Below are 24,262 nucleotides of genomic sequence, written 5' to 3' on the forward strand. Positions count from 1 at the left end.
TATATGAAATTCATTATTGAACCAGAATTAATTACCAAGAAAAAGCATTTGAAAGACCAAATTACCCGTTATTTTTCCAAACACAGGAAATCAATTTTCTTCGGGTTATTATTTTGGAAATGATTTATACTCCCAGGATAACCTTTAACCGTAATACCGGTACCATGAACCATATTATCAAGCAAATTTTCTTTAACTTCAATGAGATAATAACTTAAACTTGGTTAATCGTTCCAATTAAACCACAGAATCATATCATCAAGTTATAGAATAACCGAATTTGCACGATTCTTTGAACAAGGCACAAGATTATAGTTACAGCAAATTTGAACGACATCACAGTTCGAATAGTATATATGGAATACAAATTCTAGAAATTTGCTCATTTTTAAGACTATCAAAAAGGTAAAGGATGATTTTAAAGAAAACAAAAGTTGCAAATAATTTTCAATTTTGTTGTTACTAATTTCAATTATTTTTATTAGTTTTAAATATACTGTTTATAGCGAAAGTATAATTAATAATTACACATTTAATATTTAAAAATACCAGTTCTTTAAGCCCCTACTAACTATTCCAATTAATCTAAAAATATTAAAAAAAAAATTCAACCTAAGATTTTGATTTAATAGCTACCTTAATTTATTTAATGATAACATTTTTGTTTCCGAAATTCAGTCAGATAAATTGAAGTATGTAAGATGTTGGAATTAATCCTCGAACTTAAAGATTCTTAATAAGGTAAGGGCGAATATTCAAATTAGGCAGCCTCATTTACAAGCAACTAATCTCTTTATGGACAATTTTAACGACAATATGATAGAATATTCATTGCTTCCAAATTTTAATCAGCCAGAATGTCTTTGCTTTCCTTTATTAAATAGTAAGCAAATTATTTCGAAAATTTTCCTTATTGGAACACTAAATTATGATAAAGTTTTCCCACTATTAAAAAAAATTTTTTTTTCGCTAACTATTAATTTCACTTTATTTTTAGACTTGAGTTAAATTTCCTTTTCAGTTATTTTTAACGATAGATTTGCAATTTATGTCTATTTAAAGTTCTGTGAAAAAGTTTAAAAGCAATTTAGGTGTAATTTTAGAAAAAGAAATTCTTTCTTAACATTTACTTTAATATATTCAACAGTACGCACAGTTTAAAATCTCTGAAAATGAAATATTTAGAGCTTTCATTGCATTGTCTCAAAAACAAGGTTACCCCCCCCCCCCAAAAAAAACCCGTCGATTTGAAAAAGCAAGCAAAGATAAATTAAAAACTTAAGAAGATAGAAATATACGAGTCTGTTGCATTCTTTTTTTAATAATCAGATAATTTTTTCCCCACTAAACATCAAAACGAGTTACGAACTTCATCGACAAGCGGCGCAGCTAAATGAAAAAACTAAAAAAAATGTTTTTTCAAAGTATACAATGTGATGCAGTTTGAAGAAAAAATTCCCAGATTTATGAGTAAATATTCGAGTTGGGGTGGTGTAGTATGAACAGAAAACATAGCTATATAGTTCTTTAAAAAGTAATGCCATCTGTTGACGTACTTAGCAACCAATTTTGAAATTCGTTGAGTTTAAACTAAGTTTTCTAAGCAAAACACAGCAAACCAAGCGTTTCTATTGCTCTTCCTTTTTCTTTAATAGATTTTTCAATTCGCCGGTCATTTTTTGAACTCTTTATATAAACAAAATAACAAAAAGTAAACATTAACAGTGCTTTTTCTTTAACTTTTTATTACTTGCAGAAAAGCATGCATGCATATATATATATATATATATATATATATATATATATATATATATATATATATATATATATATATATATATATATATATATATATATATATATATATATATATATATATATATATATATATATATATATAGATATATAAGTTCAAAATGAAGAATAAAACAAAGAGAAATTACAGACATATGAAAAAAGGGGGGAATAATAAGTAATATGTAAAAAAATAACAAACTACAGTTAAAAAAAAGAAAAAGGTAGGGATTAAATTTTATTTAAAAAACCGGAAAAAAAGCCGGAAAAAAAGATATAATCTTTTCATCAGCCCACACGATTATATCCGTAAAACAGAGTGCTTTCTGATATTGTATCAGTAAAGCCAAAGCAAAATATATTAATACAATAGTGTGAGGAGCACTCAAATATTTTTTTTATAAAAATTGCAACAAATAAAATAGAACACAAAAAGTAAAAATAAGTAAAAATAACATGCAAAAACAGAAAATAAAATAAAATAAAAGAAAAAACAGTAAAAATGTACTATAAAGCGAGTAGCAAAATCAGATCAACTTACATGGACGGAAATTTTTCGAGAATGATTTAAAAATGTCTTCGCAGAAAGATTGCCAGATTACAAAATATGAAAACAAAAGCGCAAATTGAGTGTAACAAGAGGGTTTTAAAGTGTCGTTCTTACTGCACTGCTGAAGTGATTTGTTATTCTGTGTATTGATTTGTTAGTTACCAAGTATGTGCCCAAAATGGACGTGCGCAAGGTAATATTAGACCTTTCCATTTTCATTATACCTTTCCATTATCCATCAGGCGAGTTTTGAAAGGTATAATCAGGTGAATTTTGGGGCCAAGACATGACTTGAAAGTCACTGAAATGTTCCTCGAACCAATCCATGGCGATTCGACCCTTATGACATGGTGCATTATCCTGTTGGTAAACACCATCCCCCCCCATTAAAAACTGTTGCCATGAATCGGTGAACCTGGTCTGCAACTATGTTCAAGTAGCTTACAGACGTCAGGGATTGTTCTATAAGGATTGTAGGTCCTAATGTGCCCCATGAAAACATTGTTCCTGGGCGAGAAACAATGAAATTCTGGGCGAGCCCATTGTTATATATGGAGGGTGGTCATAACGTAATGGCTCTTCGGTATATATATATATATATATATATATATGTATATATATATATATATATATATATATATATATATATATATATATATATATATATATATATATATATATATATATATATATATATATATATATATATATATATATATATATATATATATATATAATATAATATAATATAATATAATATAATATAATATAATATAATATAATATATATATAATATAATATACACATCATAGCCGCAGCGTTCGGGAAAAGAAAATGTGATCGACTGTGGTTATGGTTAGTTATATAGCAATGTTTTATCCTCACAGCTTTCAGATTGCTCCCACTGGAGCATTTCTGTGACATTTTTCAGATTAAGGATTAACCACATACTCAAAACACTGTTCTTTTTTAACAAACAAAATATTGCTTTGTGAAAATATCATTGAAAAGTACCTAGTCGGATGTCTAAATAAATTAAATATCTAACTAATTTGGGTGTTAAAGCAGCCCAATTTACAATAAAGTCAGATAATGTGCTTAAGAAGATTGAAGTATAGTTGCATAAAAGTTTAACCGATATTTCGGTATATTGACAAAGTTGTAATTTTTGACAGTTTATAATAACTGTACAATAAGTGTTTTCCTGCTGTGTAAAATTTTTTTGCAATAAAAAAATTAAAAACGAAAAAGAAATGCTTTCAAAATGTATCGTTAAACAATACAATATTAAAAGAAGACTGAGCTAAATACTAAAATAATATTAAAATTAATCTTTAAATACTTAAAAAAATTATTCTATAGAATTTTTGTTCGAAGCTAAGGAAGAAATTAAAACAGATCATGGAAATGGTTGACCACACCATATGTCAGAATTGTGTCAAACTCTACCCAATTATATATCTTATTAAATTATGCATCTAGAAAATATGCTAAGGGGAAGTATTTAACAACAATGATGAATTTTATTTTCTCATAGTGAACAGATATTTATACTGAACTGTAGTTGCAGTTAGTATGAGCACCATTGCGGTATAAAAAATTTGTAATTCTTAAATAGCGTTGAATCGACTTATAATAATTTCTTTCCCGTTCTGAGAAAATAATACTCTTGCATTGAGTCAGAAAAAAAGTATATCGTTAAAAATTAAACCAAAAACTTTGACTTGCATATTATAAATTCTCTTTTGTCTGAAAGAGATTTATTCAAAGAAAAAGAAGAATTAAATATCGTTTAAAGAATAAAAGAGGATTTGAAAATAAGAGATCAAAAGAAGGATTAAAGAAACAAACCTCTCCAAAGTTTCCGGGCAACTTCAGCGGGAAATATCAGATGGAGCAAATCTACATTCTTCTGTCGTTCTTCTTCTACTGCTTGACTTGCTTCTTGAATTGAATTCTTAAGCTTATCCATTCTCTTTTTCAATCCATCTTGCGCTTTAGTTTGTTCTTCTACTAGCATTATGTCTCGAGTGGCATCATGCACTGGGATGTCAGAAATATAAAGTCCTTTTCCCACTAGTCCCGACAATCCCTTGACAACAGGTGAACCTAAGAAAAGTAAAGAATTGGATTCCGGACATAACACCATCTGGCCCTTTATATTCATTCCCTGAAAATGAAACAAATAAATAAACACTCAGAAATGCAGTATGAATATATAATTACTTACATATATTAAAATTTCAGATGTGAATACTTATTTTTGCTGGGGTACAATTTTATTATTATTATTATTTTTTAGTTGATTTTGATTCATACTTCAATCACTCAATTTACACTTGCAAGGAATTGACCCGAAGTATCATTCGCAAATCAAGCTGTATTTTTTATGCACTTAGTTATTTAGACGCAAAAATAATATGCATGTAAAATTTTGTCCATTTCATTTCGATTGTGGAGTATTATTATTATTTTTCATGCATGTTATTTGTTATGCATGTGAAATTTTGTCCTTTTCATTTCGATTGTGGAGTATTATTATTATTTCTCTTTACAACTGGTGAACAGTTGACCCAGTTTACGACTATCAATGTTCAACTTCGTAGCCTCGTAATTTTTAACCCAGCCCAAGAGAAAAGGGAACTCCTGGATCAAGCATTTAGGACAAGCTACCCTTCTTGGAGGGCTTTTTAATGTAACTAACCAGCATTTGCGTTAGATAGTAAGGGAAACCACAAAAACCTCGTACGGTTAGCCCGACTTTAAGGTGATTCCAACTCCTGATCAGTCTACCAATTATGATATTTATGTTAGTACTGTAGCCAATGCAAGCTGAGAGCATAATTCGTATCAACCAGCCACAGTTGGGATTCGAACCTGGGGCACCTCATTGGAAGGTGAACGCTCTGTCCCTTGAGCCACCACGGTTTTAGGAAATAAAGGTTTATGCAGAAAGGAACTAAATTAGCGATAATGAATAACAATTAGAAAAGCCCCTTTTGAGATACTTAAAAATTCTTTGTAATAAAATGTTTACTTAAATATAAATTAAAGGAGTGATTTAAATACAAACGAGTGATTTCTGGTTTTAAGCTCTAATCCGGCTATTAAAATGTAAAACTTAAGATCATAATTCAGAGTTATGCAGGAGCTTTTGGAATTTATTCCAAGAAAGAAAGAATTTCTATTCTAGTTATTAAATTTAATCTTTAAGCTCTAGCTTTTATAAATGCAAAGATTTAAGTCTTAGATTAAAATGAAAATCTCTTGACTTAATGTAACCTTCCAAGCCAACATAGCAATTCGTTTGTGGGACGAAGGTGACTTACTTTAAATAAAAATTGAATTTTTTAAATTAACTTGACAATTACTTCGAAATAGTCAGAATAAATTTTATATAATAGTTATAACAAAAACTACTTAAAAAATCACCCCATTCTTTATCAGTTATTTATACTAAAAAAGTTAAACTCCTTTTTGTAATTATTTCGGGTACATCGTTTTCTATTCTGCAGCAACAAATAAATTATGTATAATTAGTTAATTGCTTGACACCCTAAATTAGCACTGCAAAGTGCATCTAAAAGTACTGCAGCATTCCCAGCACATGCGATATTTAAGATTTAAAAAACAAATCAAATAAGAATGAAGCGTTCAAATGCGAGATTCTCTGACCTAAATTTGATGAAGAAACTAAGCAGGTCAAAGTTAAACCTCTGTACGTCTTCTGCATATTAATAACTTTAGTTAACGAGTCCGAGCATTGACGCAAATCAAAACTTGTGTATTAAAGTAAATAATGTTCAACTAAATAATGTGATTTCCAAAGAATTTTTTAAAAACAAAATATTTCTTATGACTGAAAATTTGGTGAGAATAAAATTCCTATATTATCAGTTTTTGAGAATTTGGGCTACTTATTATTTTTATATCTATCATATTTCTAAATATCTGTGAAACTACTCATTTCTATTAGGAGTATGCTAAATCTGTCAGAGACATATAGTCCTTCAAGTTTCAATAACAAATCAATAGCTCTGGGGTACTGAATCGGAGTTTGATCACGCGCTGGTTCTGGTTACAATTATGAACTGCGGATGTATGGATGGTGCGTGAATGTGTTTTCTCTAAAAAACGGGCTGTCACGTATGTATGTGAGAGAAGTTAAATTCTTGATCATAGATGGCGCCACTGGAAAGCAAGGAGGGCACCCATCTGCCTTAAAGTAGGCTTTTCCGTATTGACATTTGACATGAGACAATAATGTCAGCACTGTGGGCATGTTGGCCCAGAGCGAAATACAAATTCCGCACTGGGCTAACACCGACCACAGTGCTGACTTAAAATATCCTCACTGCAAGCCGGATTATGAATTAAAGATCCCTCACCGTCAGACTAACCGTGGGGAGTTTTCGGGGTTTTCTTCTCTATGTAACGCAAATGTGGGTAAATTTCTATCAAAAACTCCTCCGCGAAGGCGAAATATTTTTCGATATTTAATCCTGGAATACCCTTGTCTTCTGGATTGGGTTCAAAAGTACAAGGCTACGGAGTTGATCATTGGTAGTCGTAAGCTTAAAATTGTGCCAACTGTTCAACAACGGTTAAAAAAAAACTTCTTAAATGAAATAGATTACTTTTCTTGCAGTTAAAAATCATTTTTATCTGAAGATAAATTCATTAGAAATAATTTAATGTTACTATTTATTAATATTTATTTTAAGATTGACCCAAAAAATTTTGAATTAAAAGGTTTGATAATTTTTTAATAGACAACTACCTAGTTTCAAATGCTAAAATCTAAAACTGGAAATAAAATTTCACTGGATCTACCTCTTCATAATAACTTACATTAACAATTTAGTTTTTTTTTCACACTTTTCTCTAAAACGTTTTACATTAACCATTTTATTTTATCACGTTAAAGTGTTTTATATTCAATATTTTGATTTTTCATTCCTTTTTAATAACTATGCATTTATATTTTTTTTTACCTTTCTTTAAAAAGTTAAAGTTTTTGTTTTTAACATTAGATATTTCGTTTTTGGGCTTCTAATTGATTAATTTGGGCTTTTAATTAAGGCAAGTAAGCTTTAAATTAACTTACAACAATTCCGCTTTGATCATCAATTTCATTTCTTTTTACTGTGTTTACATAAACCATTCTGCTTTTTTACTTTATTTAAAAAAGTTCAGAAATTAGTTATTTCTGTATTTTTAATTCTCGTAAGATGGTTTCGCATAACCGTCATGTTTCTCACTTCGTATTTAACGTTTTTCATTAGCCCTTTTTTTTTTCACTTCTCTTTAAAAAAATTACGTTAGTCTTTCTGATTTTTCACTTCTGGTTAAAAAAAGTTTTACACTACATTTTGTTTCCATTTATTTAAAAAAAATATTATATTAATCATTTTGATTTGACGCACATCTTCAAATTAACTATTCCACTTCTTCACTTCTCTTTGATGTGTTTCACATAAACCACTCTGTTTTTTTTATTTCATTTTAAAATATTTTTAATTTCCTATTTAATATTTCGGACTATTTAAAACAGTTTCACCATAATTGTTTTGTTTCTTACTTGCGCTTAAACGTTTTTCATTAGCCATTCAGCTTTTTCTGCTTCTCTTAAAAAGCTTGACATTAGCCTTTTTTTCACTTCTTTTTTAAAAAATTAAATTAACATTATGTTCTTTCCAGGTTTCTTTAAAAAGATTTACAGTAGTTGCTCTGTTTTTTTATCACTTCTCTTTAAAAAAAGTCTTGCATTACTTTTTTTCTTCCATATTTTAAGGAAACTATATTCGCCTTTCTGATTTTGCACTAATCTTTAAAAATTTTCAAATTAACTATTCCATTTTTCACTTCTCCTTAATGAGTTTAACATAAACCATTTTCTTTTTTACTTTATTTAAAATTGTTTAGAAATAAGCTGTTCCATATATTTAATTATCTTAAAAAGGTTTGACAATAACCGTTCAGTTCCTTACTTCTCCTTAAACGCTTTCCATTCGCCATTTTATGTTTTTTATTTTATAACCGTCGTTGAATAACCGACCTGATTTTGGGTTTACGACTACTAATGTTTAATTCCGTAGCCTTTTAATTTTGAATCCATTCCAGAAGACAAGGGAGCTCTTGGATCAAGTGTTGGGAGAAATTTGCCTTCGTGGAGGACTTTTTGATGGAACTAACCCACATTTGTGTTAAATGGAGAGGAAGACCAGGAGAACCTCCCACGGTTACCCTGACGGCAAGGGGACTCTAACCCATGATCCGTCTACCACTGAGGATATTTCACATCAGCACTGTGGTCGTTGCAAGCCGGGATCGAACCCCGGTTCACCTATTGGAGGGCGAACCATCGCGGAGGGCGAACCATCCCCTGAACCATCGCGGCTTTATTAGCCATTTTGTCTCTTATCTTCTTTTTAAATAGTCTTACATTAACCCTTCTGTAATTTTATTTCTTTTTTCGTTTTTTAAAAAAAATTACATAAGCCCTTTGGTTTTTTTTTTCTCTTTTCTTTAAAAAAGCTTTACATTAGTATTTTTTCATCATTTAAAAAAAAAAAAAAAAAAAAAAAAAAAAGGAAAAGACATTAGCCACTTTAATTTTTGCTACATTTTTAAAAAAATTCTGTTTTCCCACTTCTCTTTAGAAAGTTTCATAGAACTTAGAGACTAAAATCTTAACAGCTTTTTTTTTATATTTCGAAACATATTTCCAATAAAAATGTTACAGCATATTTATTATTTTACATTTAAAAAATGATGAAATATAAAGGAAGGAACTCTTTAAGCATCAATTGAACACGCTTTTAGCGGAATCGATCTCGATTTATTGATTCTCAGCATGTTTGAGTGAGAGGCACGCATTATTGCTTTTGAAAAGCTATTTCACTCTTTTGAATGCAAATTCCTTCATCTTCCAATAATGTACTTGATATTATCAGAAAGTTCTGATTCTTTTCTTTCTTTCGAATTTTCAACAATACAAAGATAGTTTTCAGAAGATAACTGCGGTAAAACGTACTATAAGAAAGGGAATTTTCCATAAAGAGTTTAATAAAAACTCAGTAGTGCCCTAAATTTAAAACTATCGAAAGCAATCTTAAAATGTTTAATAAATACAATATTAAATTTGGAAGAATATGTATTAAAGAAAATTTTGAATAACTACGTTCATCATTTATTGCTGATTTCTTCTGCTTTATTTCTCATCACCGGGTAATTGTCATGCAAAACGTTTCCGGTAACTTTTATTAAAAAGTAACTTTTCGGCTGCATCAATATGAAATAAGGAGCTTATATCATTATTGGTAAGCAGGATTCTATGTATTAACTTTCAATATTCTTTTATATATTTTACTTTATTGTTGTATATAATACTTTTTTGAATAGCATATTTTATTTTATTCATAGTTTCTCAGCCTAAAGGATAAAATTATGTTTTTAAAAGAATTCATTAAAGTATTCTAGACTTTTTACTTTAAGATTGCTTGCGCAATATATCGCAATCTGAAAATCGCCGCTTCATAGAAATACTTAACAATCCACTTTGGAAAATATTTTATAGGGAATCTAGTGTAAAACTGTAAATAGTTAAAAACGGAAATTTTCTTTAAAAATATTCGTAAAAGATTCAGTAATTTTACAGAAAGATAGTAAAATCTTTGCAAATTATTTCCCATCTGATAGAAATTTAGCCCTTTTAGAGGCTGGAACCGCCTCTGACATTTCATGGAAGTATAATCCATAATCGCTAAAGAATTGGAGAAAATACAATTCAATTAGACAAGCAGAAGCTTATTCCGAAACACTCTCCGAACCTTATTTCGAAACAGTGTCTGCTGTAAGAGTTTGATTAGTGTTTTGATTAGCGTGTCGGTACATTAACTTCGGATATTCTTGTTTTCTTTCTGCAGTTTTAAAGAAATTTTTACAGTGTGATAATTTATACGTAGTACATAATCCCACCGAAACGCTAACATGATCTCCATGCAAATTTCATCAACTTTCTATAATATACTCAATATATCAGAAAACGTAGACTATCTTACTTTTAAATTTTCAACAGTGCAAATCTATTTCTTTAAAAAATAATTATGGTAAAATTTACTTGAAAGATTCAAATACCACTGTGAAATACAATCATCACCAAATTGTTTCGTAATCACTCAATATATATTTTTAAACTCCTTGTCACAAATTAAGTCAGAGAAGTGTCCGATTAGGGATTGCGTAGGATTTAAACGTAGAAGAGACAAAAATACAATAAAGAACTGCTAAATGATGAAAGCTGAAATAAGAAATATACAAAAGCCATTTTGTTTGCTTGATGAAATTTGAAGAAGAACCTAATGTGCATGTGACTTTAATTGTATTACTAATGCGTGAACTTTTTTAATTTCATTTTTAGCAAAAATTTTAAAAGTATGTAATTAGTTATTAAGTAGCACTCTGATGATGGTCACATTTCGTGATGTTATTCCATTTTGTAAAGTAAGTTTTACCGTAATTATTTTTGCAGAACTAGATTTGAAATTGCTAAAATTTAAAAGATATATATGTCATAAGTAGTGATTATATCAGATAGACAATAGTATATATAGGATAATATATTTAGTATAATATATATAGTACATAATATATGTTACAAGTAGTCATTCTAGCATATAGGTTTTAATGCCTTTAAAATACACAAAAATATGTTTATAAAAATATTCAAAATGTAATGAAAAACAAGTTATTATTTGATTATATTTCTTCCACTGAATTTCCTCAAACAAAACCAGATGTTTCAAATGTGTACTTTGCTAGATTTAAAATTTACATATAAGCATATAGATCCCTTTCTATTTTCACTCACTGGATTTGGATCCCAGTTCAAGTTGAAAAATGGAAAGTTTTAAACAAACAGTCATATATCTTTGTTACACAAGCGTCTGGTAAAAAAATAATATATCACTGAAAGAAAACAGCACTGAATTGTAATATTGATTCACCTCTCACAAATCCTTACCTGCAAACTCTGAGATCCACCTTGCGCTGCTTTGACAATGAGAACAAATGGAACATTCGAAAGCTGAGATATATCTTCGAATGTCACTGCCACTTTTGGAGAATTAATGACGAAGAAGGAAGAAAAATGACGTTCACCTTCACTTAGTTTTCCTTTAAAAATTCTTAGAAGACCTTTACCCAATTGGACGATATGCATGTCGCGATCTAATATAATGTGAAAAGGAAACACTTTGCACATTATAGATATGGAAATACCTAGGTCTTCAGGTGATCTGGAAAGTTTTTCAATATATCTATCAGTGTCAGAATCTTTCATTTTAGAGCTCGAAACTGTTGTAACTTGGTATAAAAAGTCTTCTCCGACGGATGTTAAGTTGACGAGTACTTCCACTTGTTGTAAGTTTTTTGCTGTTTCTCGTATTATACCAATCATCGCGGGAGCAAGAAATTTCTTTTGGGGATGGTGTAAGATCTGAAAAAAAAATTATTTTTAGTCTCACAATCGAAGAGATATTTTTATGAATGTCTTATAGTCAAGTTTCATTCCCACACGACACCCGTGGTCTCTAAAATGTAATTTATTCTGAGTGACTAACCACCATTTTTTTTTTCTGAGTCTATACCGGGAGAACAGTCAAGGTAAAAACAAATCTACAAAAAAAATTTTTTGACTGAATATAATTATTTTCCCCTAACATGCTCGTTTAAAGTTCGGAATTTTATCGACAGATGGTGCTTCAAAGGTAAACGCAACAAGAAAAATAGTGGACGTAATAGAAAATATTTTCACTGCCATCTATCGGGATTTTTTAAAACTAAAATCAGGAATTTTGAAGGGGAAAATGAAAGCCCTGTCACATAACTTTTTTCGCAAGATTTATTTTTTATTTTTGAAAACAGTCAGCCTAATTAAAAACATCCTTTTTGTTACTAGTGTAACATTTGTAATCTACAAAAAACGTTTCTAAATGCACTAGAAATTTATAAAAGTCAGCTTTTCCACAATCATATTTTATATTTTTGCAAGATATCATCAATAACTGAAATAAGTTTAATTATTTTATAGAGTTCAATGATATAAATAATATCATGCGGCCATCTCATTTTTAGACAGAAAAAAATCCATTAGAAAGCAAAAAACTTAACAAACATCTATAAAATTATAATTTTTTTTTATCTTAACCCTTTACATGCAGAGGGGACTTTACCACTAACATTATTTGCATTGAAATGGGAAAAAAAATATCCCATCTGAACTTATCTGTCCCTGTAATATAACTCTCCGTTATCACCACTAGTTGACAATACACGATTATTTGAAGTTGAACATCACTATTTAGTTGTTGATATTTCGTTCGAGGTCGCCATTTTATGATTCCTAATCTTCGTTTATCAATTACCAGCTTTTTATCTCTATTAATTTTACAAGTAAGTCTTTCATATTATTTTTTTATTTATATGATTTTCAACTAATTAGTAATTAATTCTACTAATAATTATTATTCAACTCATTTTTAGAATAATTATTAAACAAAAACTTATGATAATTATTTTAATAATTATTAAACAAGGTATTATTACTTTAATTAAAATTTTATAATACAATATAAGTGATAAATTAAAAATTCTATGAAAAGTTGTAAAATAATATTTAATATTAAAAAAAATTGTTAAAGTGTAGAATAGACATTATTTAATGGGACAAAAAAGTTTCGCTCATTTTTGATTATTTTTTAATATTGTTAAATAAGGGGTTAATTAATTTCAAAGCACTGAATTCATAAATAAAGGTCCTGATTTGCAACACATTCCTTACTCAAAATGAGTCTTCACCAAGACTAGAAATCCAATCTTGAGAATATAAAGGAGCGTTCTCTAAAAAGGGTAAAATAATCGTAATCTTACAGAAAATCGTTAACGCAAATAATTTAAACATGATCGCATTATTTTTTTTCGTATTGTTTCCTTCCAGTACGTAGGGTGAACTAAGTAGCACTATAACCAAATACTATAACCAGTGTAGAAAACTATTAATATAATATATTAATTTTCAAAAATATTTGAAGTTAAAAATTAATAAACTTTTTCATCACACTTTCAAAGTAGACAAGAAACCATCAATTTATATCCGCTTTAAATTAACATGCGATTATTAAGCTTTATGTTTACCGTAGGTAATTAATTACCTCAATTAATTAAGCGTTTAATCGAAAGCTGAATTTAGTAAATAATATTTTATCATATTTTGCAGAATAAAACGTTTGAAATTAAAGCAAAAATACGGTGCATTTCTTTTTTGAAAAACAAACGACTAAAAAGAGAAAGATAGTAACGAAAAGTTTTGATTGAAAAATAAGATTATTCCATTAATCCCATTTGACAGCGTAACGTATTTTATTAAGTTCAGAATATAAGAAGCTTATTTAGTTTATTTCTAGTAGTTAGAAGTTTAATAGTTATAAAACTTTATTTAAAAGAATTTTAATAATTTATCAGAAAAATTATTTCTCTGAGTTAACTTTTTTTAAAAAATCGAAATAGAAAGTGCCCTAGCTATATTTTTTAATCATATGCTAGATATTAAACGCTGAGAAATAAAACAGGAAGTTTATGAGGGCATACTAATCCGTCAGAATCAGCCTCAATTTTTAGGCACGAAAAGATGAGTTGGTAAAGGTAGACCCTCTCAACGCTTAAAGTAGCTAATATTCAATGAAATAATACAGTCAAAAACAAAACAAAATCAGGATATCTTGTCAAGAGAAAATAAATCTCTCTTCACTAAAAAAAAAGAAGAAAAAGAAAAAAGCGTTATTGCCGCCGTCGTCACCCGATGCCGATATTCACAAAGCGCGCTTTTCTCATCCATAACTCAAAAACTTTTGAATGAAATAAGATGGAATTTCCCACATTTCTAGAGAGATATAAGGAATATTCATGCATCAAAACATTATTGAAACAGATGAGTTGGTAAGGGTAGACCCTCTGATCGCCTAAAGTAGCTAATAGTCAATGAAATAATACAGTTGAAATCAAAACAAAATCAGGATTTCTTATGTCAAAAGGAAATAAATTTCTCTTCACTAAAAATAAAAAAAAGAAAGAAAGAAAAAGCGTTATTTCAGTCGTCGTCACCCGATGCCCGTGTATCAACAGAGCGCGCTTTTGTCTTCTCTAACTCAAAAACTTTTGAATAAAACATGATGAAATTTCCCACATTTCTAGAGGAATGTTAGGAATATTCATATATCAAAATGTTATTGAAACAATCATTAGTTTTTATGCTATATTTGGTTAAAGTTTTTTCTTCTTTACTTTCAACGCTTTATTTAGTTTAGTTAAAACTAAAAGCGGGAAAATTATTACGTTTAGCAACCGTATGTTTGAAAATGAGCAAGATGTCTCCCATTTCGAATTAGTTTTGCAGTAATTAAATAGTAAATATTCGTAGTTTTTGGAGTTTTCAATATAGAAGAGAAAGTAATTGCAATGAAACTATAATTTTTTTGCAGGCTAGCACTATAATAATTTTTAATTAATAATAATTTTTTTTTAAAATTCGAATTAGTTTCAGAAAATTTCAAACTCTCTATCTATTTTTGTCCCTAAACAGCAGTCTCTAAAATAGTTGAAATAAGAAACCGCTAGTTTTGAAGACATTTTGCACTAGAGTTGATGTTTTTTTCCCTTTCATAAACGGAGCAAAACTATCTGGTAAAATTCATGGTAATGAAATGTAGTTCCGAGCGTTTGCAACAGGGGACAGAGCATTTCAAATATATATATATATATATATATATATATACAAGGGGTGATCAAATGAAAAGGTACGAAACGACATGGTGGGTACAAATGTAGACTTTATTCAAAATATACACCATAGGCCTGAGCACAACGATCCCACTGATGAACAAGCCGCAGGATTCCCTGTTCCCAGAATTCCTGCGGCCGTGACGAGACCCAGTCCTTCACAGCGTCCTTGAGTACGTCGTCCGAGTTGAAGCGCTTCCCTTCCAGGTGTCTCTTCAGTGGACCAAACACAGGGACATCGCAGTGCAACGTGTCTGGATTGTAGGGCGGAAGGTCCAATGTCTCCCACTTGAACTTGGCCAGTTCCGTGTGTGTGACTCTGGAGACGTGTGAACGTGCGTTATCATGGAGCAGAACCACACCCTCCGTGAGCAGCCTTGGTCTTTTGTTCCTCATGGACCTGCGTAGGCGTCGGACTGTTCCGATGTCAGAAATCGGATAACACTTCGCTGTTTTTCAATCGTCGAATTTTGTAACGCGAACGCCATCCTGTCCTCATACGGACTGCTGCATCATTTGGACGCCGCTTTTGATAAGAGCCTCTGCTCTCTCCTGTGCATGCGGGCGCCCACGCATGCTCCGATCCTAGTCAGATACACCAATCGCATCCCGAGATGTCTCGCTACGTTCTCCAATGGCGGTATATGCAATGGCGGTCTTTTTAAAATAAATATATTTATTTATTGAATCTAATTTTTCGGCAGTTTTGATTGTTATAGTTTTTTATATAATAAAAAATAAATTAATTCAGCAGTAGAACTATTTATTTACTTTAGAATTAGAGTTCAATTTGAGTCGAAAAAATAAAGGATTGCTTTTGTTGAGATTTCTATTTCGAAAAAGAATATTTTAATAAGTAGAATTAACTGTTCAATAAAACATTTAAAAGTAGTACTATAAAAAGTATTAGGGCAATTTTAGCGAGTGGGAGTAGATCTGCAAGCTACTCTGAATTATTTATATTCCGATATGAAAATTGAATAATCCCCAGGGATATGCTAACTCAAGTTTATGCATTGTAAAAAATAGCGTTATAAAATGTGTGACTTATGTTGAAGAGTTATAAACGTAAGAGAACTATAAAGAAGGTGATAACTGCATTACTTCAAAGGGTTTTGAAACTGAACATCTACGAATTTCACAATCTTTTGAAATTTTCTATGCTTGTGTGTTATTAACAAATAAGGGATTTTAATTTATTTGATTACAACTTTCAGATACTTAAACTTTTGAATTAAAATATGGTTAGGTAAGGTATGAAAGGTGTAAAAGTTTGAAACATTGGATTGTATGGTATGTGAGTTCATGCCTTAAACAAGACAAGTTTTAGCACAGTAAAAAATGCATCGAAATATATCACAATGTATCACAATGCATCGAAGTATATCAAAGTGAAATGTATCACTTTGAAGCATAATCGGTAGCCTGTCTTTGTTTCCGATCGAGTTATTAAGGTTAATTTATTAAGTTTAATGCTTTTAGAGTAAAACTGTTCCACCGTCCACGTTAAACTGTTCTACCGCAAAGTGCTCGACTTCGCGCGCAGCGCAGGTCGTCAGGCTACCAAAGCAGGGTAGCCATCCCCTCCGCAGAGGATCAAAATTGGGATGGTATGTCTTCGGATCATCCTCAGGGATGTTTCCCAGACCGTCGCAGCCAATAGCCCAATGTGCAGCTCTAGTGTGACGTTAATAAAGTACCTATACGTACCCAAATTTATCCGAATTTTTTTTCCCATCCCTTATTTATTCATTTCCACTTCGATTTTCAAGATTACGGTGTATAGTCTTCGTCAGCCTTACTGTTTGTTTCTTTTGTTTTTCTTGAGGGAGTCGGAGGCATGGTTGCTTGCGGTAACATACCGCTGAAACTGATCTCGCACTGACTGCATGGTATTACCCCCCCCCTCCCTACTGATAAAGCTTCGATGTATCTCAGTGCTTCCACATAAAATTAATTTTAGTGTTTTTATTTTTTGATTTTTAGGATGTTGTGCATCCTGTTAAAATTTTTCGGGCAACTTCTGTTGTGGTATTCTCAAGGTAATATTTTGTAACTTCCTGTTAATGCTTTCGGGATTTCTCTTATTGTGGTAATAACTTATTTTGCTTCAAATCATCTTAAAAAAAATATTTTTTCTTCAAATATATATATATATATATATATGGTGAATGATATTCAAAGAAGAAACTTTTCAGGCTTTTATTTGGCACTTTTAATTGTAAAGAGAAACTCAATGAAGGGAAACTTTCAAACATCCTTAAGACATGATATACATAGCTGTGCAGTATCAACTTCTAAAAATTTGCACTTTTTTTGTCTTCTTTATAATCGATTTTCATAATAGAATGTATGAAAGGAAGGTTGACAAAAAATAAAAAAGCATAATAAACTTGTAGGATTATATTATATGTATGAGTTTATTGAAAAAATGTGTTTAGAAATTTCTTTCTTTCATCCAATATTTTAAATTATATCCGATAGAACTTTATTATTCATTAATGTTTATTTTAGCAAAATAATGATACACTGAAGTTAACGTCGTAAAAACTGAATCAAGAAAAAGATTATATTATTAAAGGTACATTCAACTTTATTTCAAAATAAGGTTTACTTTTTATTCAGTAATATTTTCCTTTTCAATGTAATATTTTATTCATGCATTTTCTATTTTAATAAATTGTGTTTGATATGCAAATTACATTTTCTTTTTAAGTTAAATTTCCGTAGAATATCTATGTGAGTTATTTATAGCGAGTTAGAATAACTTCGATATTTTTCTTTTGTCCTGATGCATAATTTTCAGGTAATTCAAAATAATATATTTATATTAGATTTTTCTTTCTTTTTTTTGCTTGTCATTCTACAGCTAATAACCCCGTGAAATGCAATAAAATACGAGTGTGAGTGATCTTCGCAAACTTATAGCACAATAATCTTAAAAGAAGTGATCTAGTTATGTTTGTAGTCTAAGCAACAAATGAATTTTTATTTATTCACAGTTTTTATAACCATTAGCTCCTTTTGTTTCATTGTGATAATGTTATTTATTTATATATTTTTATGAGTAGTGTACCTAATAAAGAAAAAACAATCATCTTGGATAACTATTGCTCTAGTGATTGAATTTTCACACATTTAGCACCAATCGTAGTGGTCTAAAGGCTTGAACTGAAATACGATAATTGATTATTGTTAACTATGGATGAAGTTCTGAAATCAGACACAAAAACGTACTTTTTCTGAATGAATTTTCATAAACAATTCTCTCGTTTTTTGAACAGGAAAATAGGGGGGAGGCAAATATGGTCCTAATACCTAATGTTTTTTTTTTTAAAAATGTGGTTAAAAGTTTAGACTCCTTAATGTTAATTTCCTATTTCGCAAATTTCATTTTATCTAGGAAACTTTTTAAGCGAATCTTAAATTTTTGCACACAATTTTAAGACACGTATCCAAACGGAAACTGTTTATCACAATGTTATTTATTAATAATCGAAGAAATAATGAAATGTAAAAGATAAACAAACTTTTCATTATTTTGAACTGAATATTGTTTAAGGGAAAAGTGCAATATTTTAAAGAACTCAGTCGAAAAGCTTTTAAGTTGCAAACATTTTAAAAATGTCGTATATTTAATTTTTTTTGTCACGAGTTATTGAGACCAGATTTTCCATACTGTAGCTATCTCCTAAATATTTTATGGTCACGTCTGTATATTTTTGCACGTTCATTGTCAACCCTTTGAGTTATTGAGATTGAGTTATTGAGATATTGAGATTTGAGTATTGAGTTATTAGGGCATGAAAATCTTACCAATAGAACAAAAGATATTTAGGGTCATATTTTCTTCTTTCGTTTCGGCTTACTTTACTATTATTTTGTCGATTATAATTTTAGATTAATTGCCGACCAGCCTGTGTAGGGCTCAGAGAATCGGCCTTACGTTAGAAAGATTCTGGGTTCGAATCCCGGGCATGGCATGGATGCTCTTGCCTTCTCTGTACTGTCTTACCATACTGTGGGAGCAACGTTGACCCACCTAACGTGGCGCCCCTGAAAGAGTCGCCAACAAATCTGCCCTTCAGATGCCTGTATGACAAAATGTCATTCTTCCGGTGGGCATTAGAAAAAGGAAAGTTTAGATTAATTTGGATGTTCATCATTTGTTATACGTTTTAACTGCAGAAAAATCTGAACTTAACAATCTCATTTTTAAGCTGTCATTACGACTGAAAAAAGGTCAAAAAACCTCCCTCACAACGTATTTCATGCTATAGATTTTTGAAGGGATCGCGTAATTGTAATGGACAATTTTCAAATTGCTAGAAAATAGTTCATGATGCCCCGATTCTCATGTTTATCGCACTGTGAAAATTCTAGAAATTTATAAAATATCTAAATAAAAATAAAGACTTATTAAAAAAATTTCCCTTTTTGATAAAATGCTGCTTGTAACTTTATTGCCCCAGGACATTTTTCAAAATATACACTTTTATTAAACATAGCATCGATATTTAATACATGCTACACGGAGAAAAAAGTCTGATAAAATTTGCGTACTGTATAGGAATGATATTTCTGGTAAGGAAAACATTATAATTCTGGTAATAAAAACCAAAATATACGGTATTTAAACTATTCATTTGGTAATTTTTCCGTCCATATGGTAACAGTTTACCGGAAATTTCAGTTTTTAAAATTATATTTCTTATTACCACACAGTTACAAAAAACCACTGAATGAGAAGTAAATTTAATTGAAAAAATGGTTTTAGTGTAAGGTATCATGATAAAATTGCAAAATTTTATCCCTATATATTAAAATGTAGTCCTAATACGTGAAAAGCCATTAGACCAACAGTTATTCAGGTTGTTCATTTTTTTTAATTGGCTCATTGTACAGGAATGCTAACTTAAGTTTAATTTTGATTTTCAAAACAATAGGTCTTATTACCACACATTAAGTAAAGTTAATCAAATAAATGATTTTTATGCTAGACTCAAAGGTATCACGATAAAATTTTCAAATTTTATCATATAATATTCATTAATTTTCTTCATATATTATGAAACCATATTTTATTGTTAATTTTAGCCATATTCATTACCAAAGCGAAAATTTCACTGTGCTTTTTGGTGTTTCCATAGAATCAGAAACATGGTAAATTGTGTCATTTCTTGTTTTGACCATACCTTTTTTCTCAGTGTAAGGTAGACCAATTTGTAAAAAAATTAGGCAGTAGGTCATCTTTTATTAAATAAAAAATCTTACAATTACTTTTAAATTATATCAAATTTTTAAGTATATTTGAGCAATTGAATTTTATATAAATTTTATTGTTCTGATATTTGCTATTTTTCATCATGAATTTCGGAACTAATAATTAAAACTTCCAAAAAACTTTCAAGCTGTTCATTTTTGATAACCGACTTTTATATTCTAAGGAACTATAAAATCTTTATTGTAAAATAGTTTTCAAGGTATGAGAAATTTATTTTTATCATAAATATGCATATTCTTTTTTGTTTACATTTGAATAAAGCATTTATAGATTCTTCTTTTTATGAATTCTTCCACTATTTTAAAGGTTTTCCTTACCAAACAATCTTCGAGTCTCTTTTTTATGTTCATCTTATCAGCTTCTTTTTTTTTATTTGTTTTGCTTCTCAGTTCTTAGATAATTTAATATTTGCTCCTTTCTATTGATCAGTTTTTGTTTCAAGCAACGCAGTCGTAATGTTAGCCCCAAGCATGAAATTTCATACTTCACGTACCACTACTGAAAACAATGTTTGCCTTAAGATGTTCATCACATAACTAAGTATTGATTTTTTTATCTTTATTTTAGATTTACACCTCCAGTTTTCTATTTCTTTTTATGATTTTCTTAGTTTTTTGTTGTTTGTTTTAAACAATATGTGTTGACTACTGATTGTAGTGTTATAATTATGTATACGAACCGAATTTCATCAGTGTAAATATTTTTTTTTCAGATTAAGGATTTACACGAATTAAGAGCCACAAAATGTATTGTAAAAAATATTAAGTAGGCTCGTTCCGTGACTTTGCCATGCTTTATTGCAGCGTTTCCCAAACTTATGACTTTTGTGTACCCTTTATAAATTTTTCGTAACGTGCACCACTAATAAAAAAAATGAATGTATTTTTTACTGTAAAAAAATTGCGCAAAAGTTAAAAATCACAACTGGCAGTTGATACCACTAATTATTAACTGTTAACTCTGCAAAAAATAGCCAATGGAAAAATAAGTAATCGAAAAATTTTCATGGTTAACTTTATTTTCAAATAAAATTTTTTTTAAATTTTCGTTTCCTGCAAGATATTTCGCATAAGAACACGTACCCCCACTAAACTGTTCCGGTACCCCAGGGGGTACACTTTGAGAAACACTGCTTTATTGTACTAGTGTCAAGCAACACCTTATTTTAGTGTTGTTGGATTCGGTTCAATTTTTACGGAATTTCAAACAAAAGATTCTTAAGAAATTTTTTTTTCTCCGAAGTTTTAAGTCTTCGCATGTCACTATTTAAGCTTCACCGGGAACTGGTTACCATCTGTGTTCTCCATGATGATTATATATACACTGTTTAGACAACGACACTGTTTACTTTCCGTTCTGGACAAATGTCGATGATATTTAATACATACGCTAAATTGACCATGAAAAAAAGAAATCTGCAATAAAAATGTTCGCATTTCAGTTGATAGGTGAAAAATTGAAACTTTTCATGTGAAAAATTGTTATTTGAAGAGTTAACCCATTTTCGGAAAAAGGTGTTTAAACGCGCCATTTCAATGAATGCTTTTTATTAGCACTGTGACGTGTGTCTTTGTACTAATTTTATTTTTCTACTATTGTAAAGGGTTCTGGAGACATATATAAAATATAAGTATTCAATTCAAGAAATATAAGTATGCAAGTAATTCAATTGAAGTAAACTCTTTCTGCTGAGAAATTTTCAAACTACTCTGCTTTTTCAAACTTGAAACGGTTATTGACGAGTTTGTTTTCAAGTTGTATAATTAATCCATTTGAAAGAAATCATATGTTTTTAAGGTGATTAAAGTTTCAAATTCTGTAAATAAAATTTTAAAAAAAATTCATAAAAAAATCTAGTGTTCTACTAAATAATTTATCCAATGGCCAGACTCCCCATTTTATTTCTGAAATAAAATATTATTTTTCCTGTATGAAACTTATTTGTCTTCACGAATTAATTTAAGCAGATTTCAATGAAAGCATTACCATATTTTATAAAATTTTTACGCTTGGCTTAAAATGGGTTAAAAGATTGGGATTCAAGGACGTGCATCACAGAGAGAAGAAATTTGCTTTGAGAACAAGCATAACACGTCATGTTGCTGTTGCTGTAAAGTGAGAAATACTTCGTGTAATGGTTCAAATCAGTATAACGTACATTGAACACGTCTTTCACAAAGATGAAATGCCCATTGAATTTTCCATTTTGTGCTATTTGTTCTTTATACGTGCCCTTTTTTCTCTTGATGGTCGAAATTTCAGTTTTTTTCCAACCCATTTTGAAACAAACATAGTAATTTCATAAAATGCGTGATTATTTACATTGAAATATGCTTAAATTACATTCATTTGGATACAAAAAGAAATTGCGTGCACGTGGAAATAAAATGGTGCCCATATACACCATTGGCTAAATCAATTGACAATCCATTTAGCTAAACACTAGTTTTTTATGACATTTAAAAAAAAAAATATTTGAACTTGCAACTTTAATCTATCTTAAAAACATATGTTTCAGGTGGAATAATTATGCATTTTCTTAAAATGGGATTTTCTAATAACCATTTCAAATAAAAAAATACTGTATTTTGAAAATTTCTGATCAGGAAGTGTTTACTCCAATTGAATTGCTAACATATTAAAGATGTCTTCAAAATCCTTAAAAATAGCCCAAATATAAAATTTGTGAAAATAACACGTCATAGCGTTAATAAAACATATATTAAAATGGTGCTTTTAAGATATTTTTTCCAAAAATGTGTAATTTGCATATTGTTCGAAAGGTTCATATAATGTGTTTAATAAGTTCAATAGACGTCCTTAAAGGTGTTTGGGCGCTATGTTGGTTTAGACATGGTAACTCTAATTATAACCACCTTACATATTAAAGAAATTTTTATATTTATTTCTTATAAATTCTTAAAACTCAGTCAAAAGAAATTAATGAGAAACATCACTTATTGTTTGATTTGGCATAATTTAATTGAAGAATGTCCCTCTCATTTTTCAAAAAGGACACAGAAGATTAACAATTTCAAATCTTTACTATAAAAAAATGTTCAGAAACTACTAAACATTACTTAAAAGTAATGCAGCTTCTGTTACAGACTTAACAGGTAAATCTATTAAAAAAGTAAAACATTTTTTAATTGTTTTTAAATCAAAATTACTAATCAATATTTTTGTGTCCTATCATTTTAGTAAACATTCAACGCATATGTTGTAGGAATTGTTTAAGCGTGACATTTGAAACATCAGTAACACCAATGAAACTTTCTATTATTTCTTTCTAGGGAATAAGTATTAGTCAGAAAGCATTTGTTCATATACAACTGACAGTTAGGTCTTTATGAATGATTGAGTGGCCTAATCCATATTTCTCGAATGGTTCCTTAGTGTTAACGAAATTTCTATTTCTCAGACATTTACTGAATACGAATGAAAGAAACATATTGGATAATCCATTGTATACAGAATATTTATTTATAAGAGTACGTGTAAGATATTAGTGTTGTATATTCAAAAGAAATGTTCCGTTAATACGAATTAGTATTTACCGAAATATTTCATACACAATAATTTTGGATTGCATATTAGATAAACCAATGTATGGAAGAAACATATTGGATAAGCCAATGTATGAGAGAAACATATTTGATGATCCAATGTATACAGAATATTTGCTTTTACGAGTATGTGCTAGATATTAGTGCTGTGTATTCAAAAGAAACATATTACATAATGCAATGCATAAAGAATAGTTATTTATAAGAGTACGTGTTAGTTATTAGTGGTGTG

General features: G+C 29.6%; 1 protein-coding gene across 1 annotated transcript in view; it reads right to left on the minus strand.

Moving 5' to 3' along the window:
* Positions 1–24,262, minus strand: part of Gycalpha99B (guanylate cyclase 1 soluble subunit alpha 2) — a 364,604-nt gene that overhangs the window by 76,253 nt on the left and 264,089 nt on the right. Inside the window, exons 6-7 of the mRNA XM_043040687.3 lie at positions 11,369–11,842; positions 4,195–4,513 (exon numbers count right to left, since the gene is read on the minus strand). Of these exons, the coding sequence (XP_042896621.2) occupies positions 4,195–4,513; positions 11,369–11,842 (793 nt within the window). The remainder of the gene's footprint in view (positions 1–4,194; positions 4,514–11,368; positions 11,843–24,262) is intronic.

The sequence above is a fragment of the Parasteatoda tepidariorum genome, chromosome 11, assembly GCF_982258835.1.
Source record: "Parasteatoda tepidariorum strain Cologne lab strain chromosome 11, Ptep-v5.0, whole genome shotgun sequence".
Taxonomy (NCBI): domain Eukaryota; kingdom Metazoa; phylum Arthropoda; class Arachnida; order Araneae; family Theridiidae; genus Parasteatoda; species Parasteatoda tepidariorum.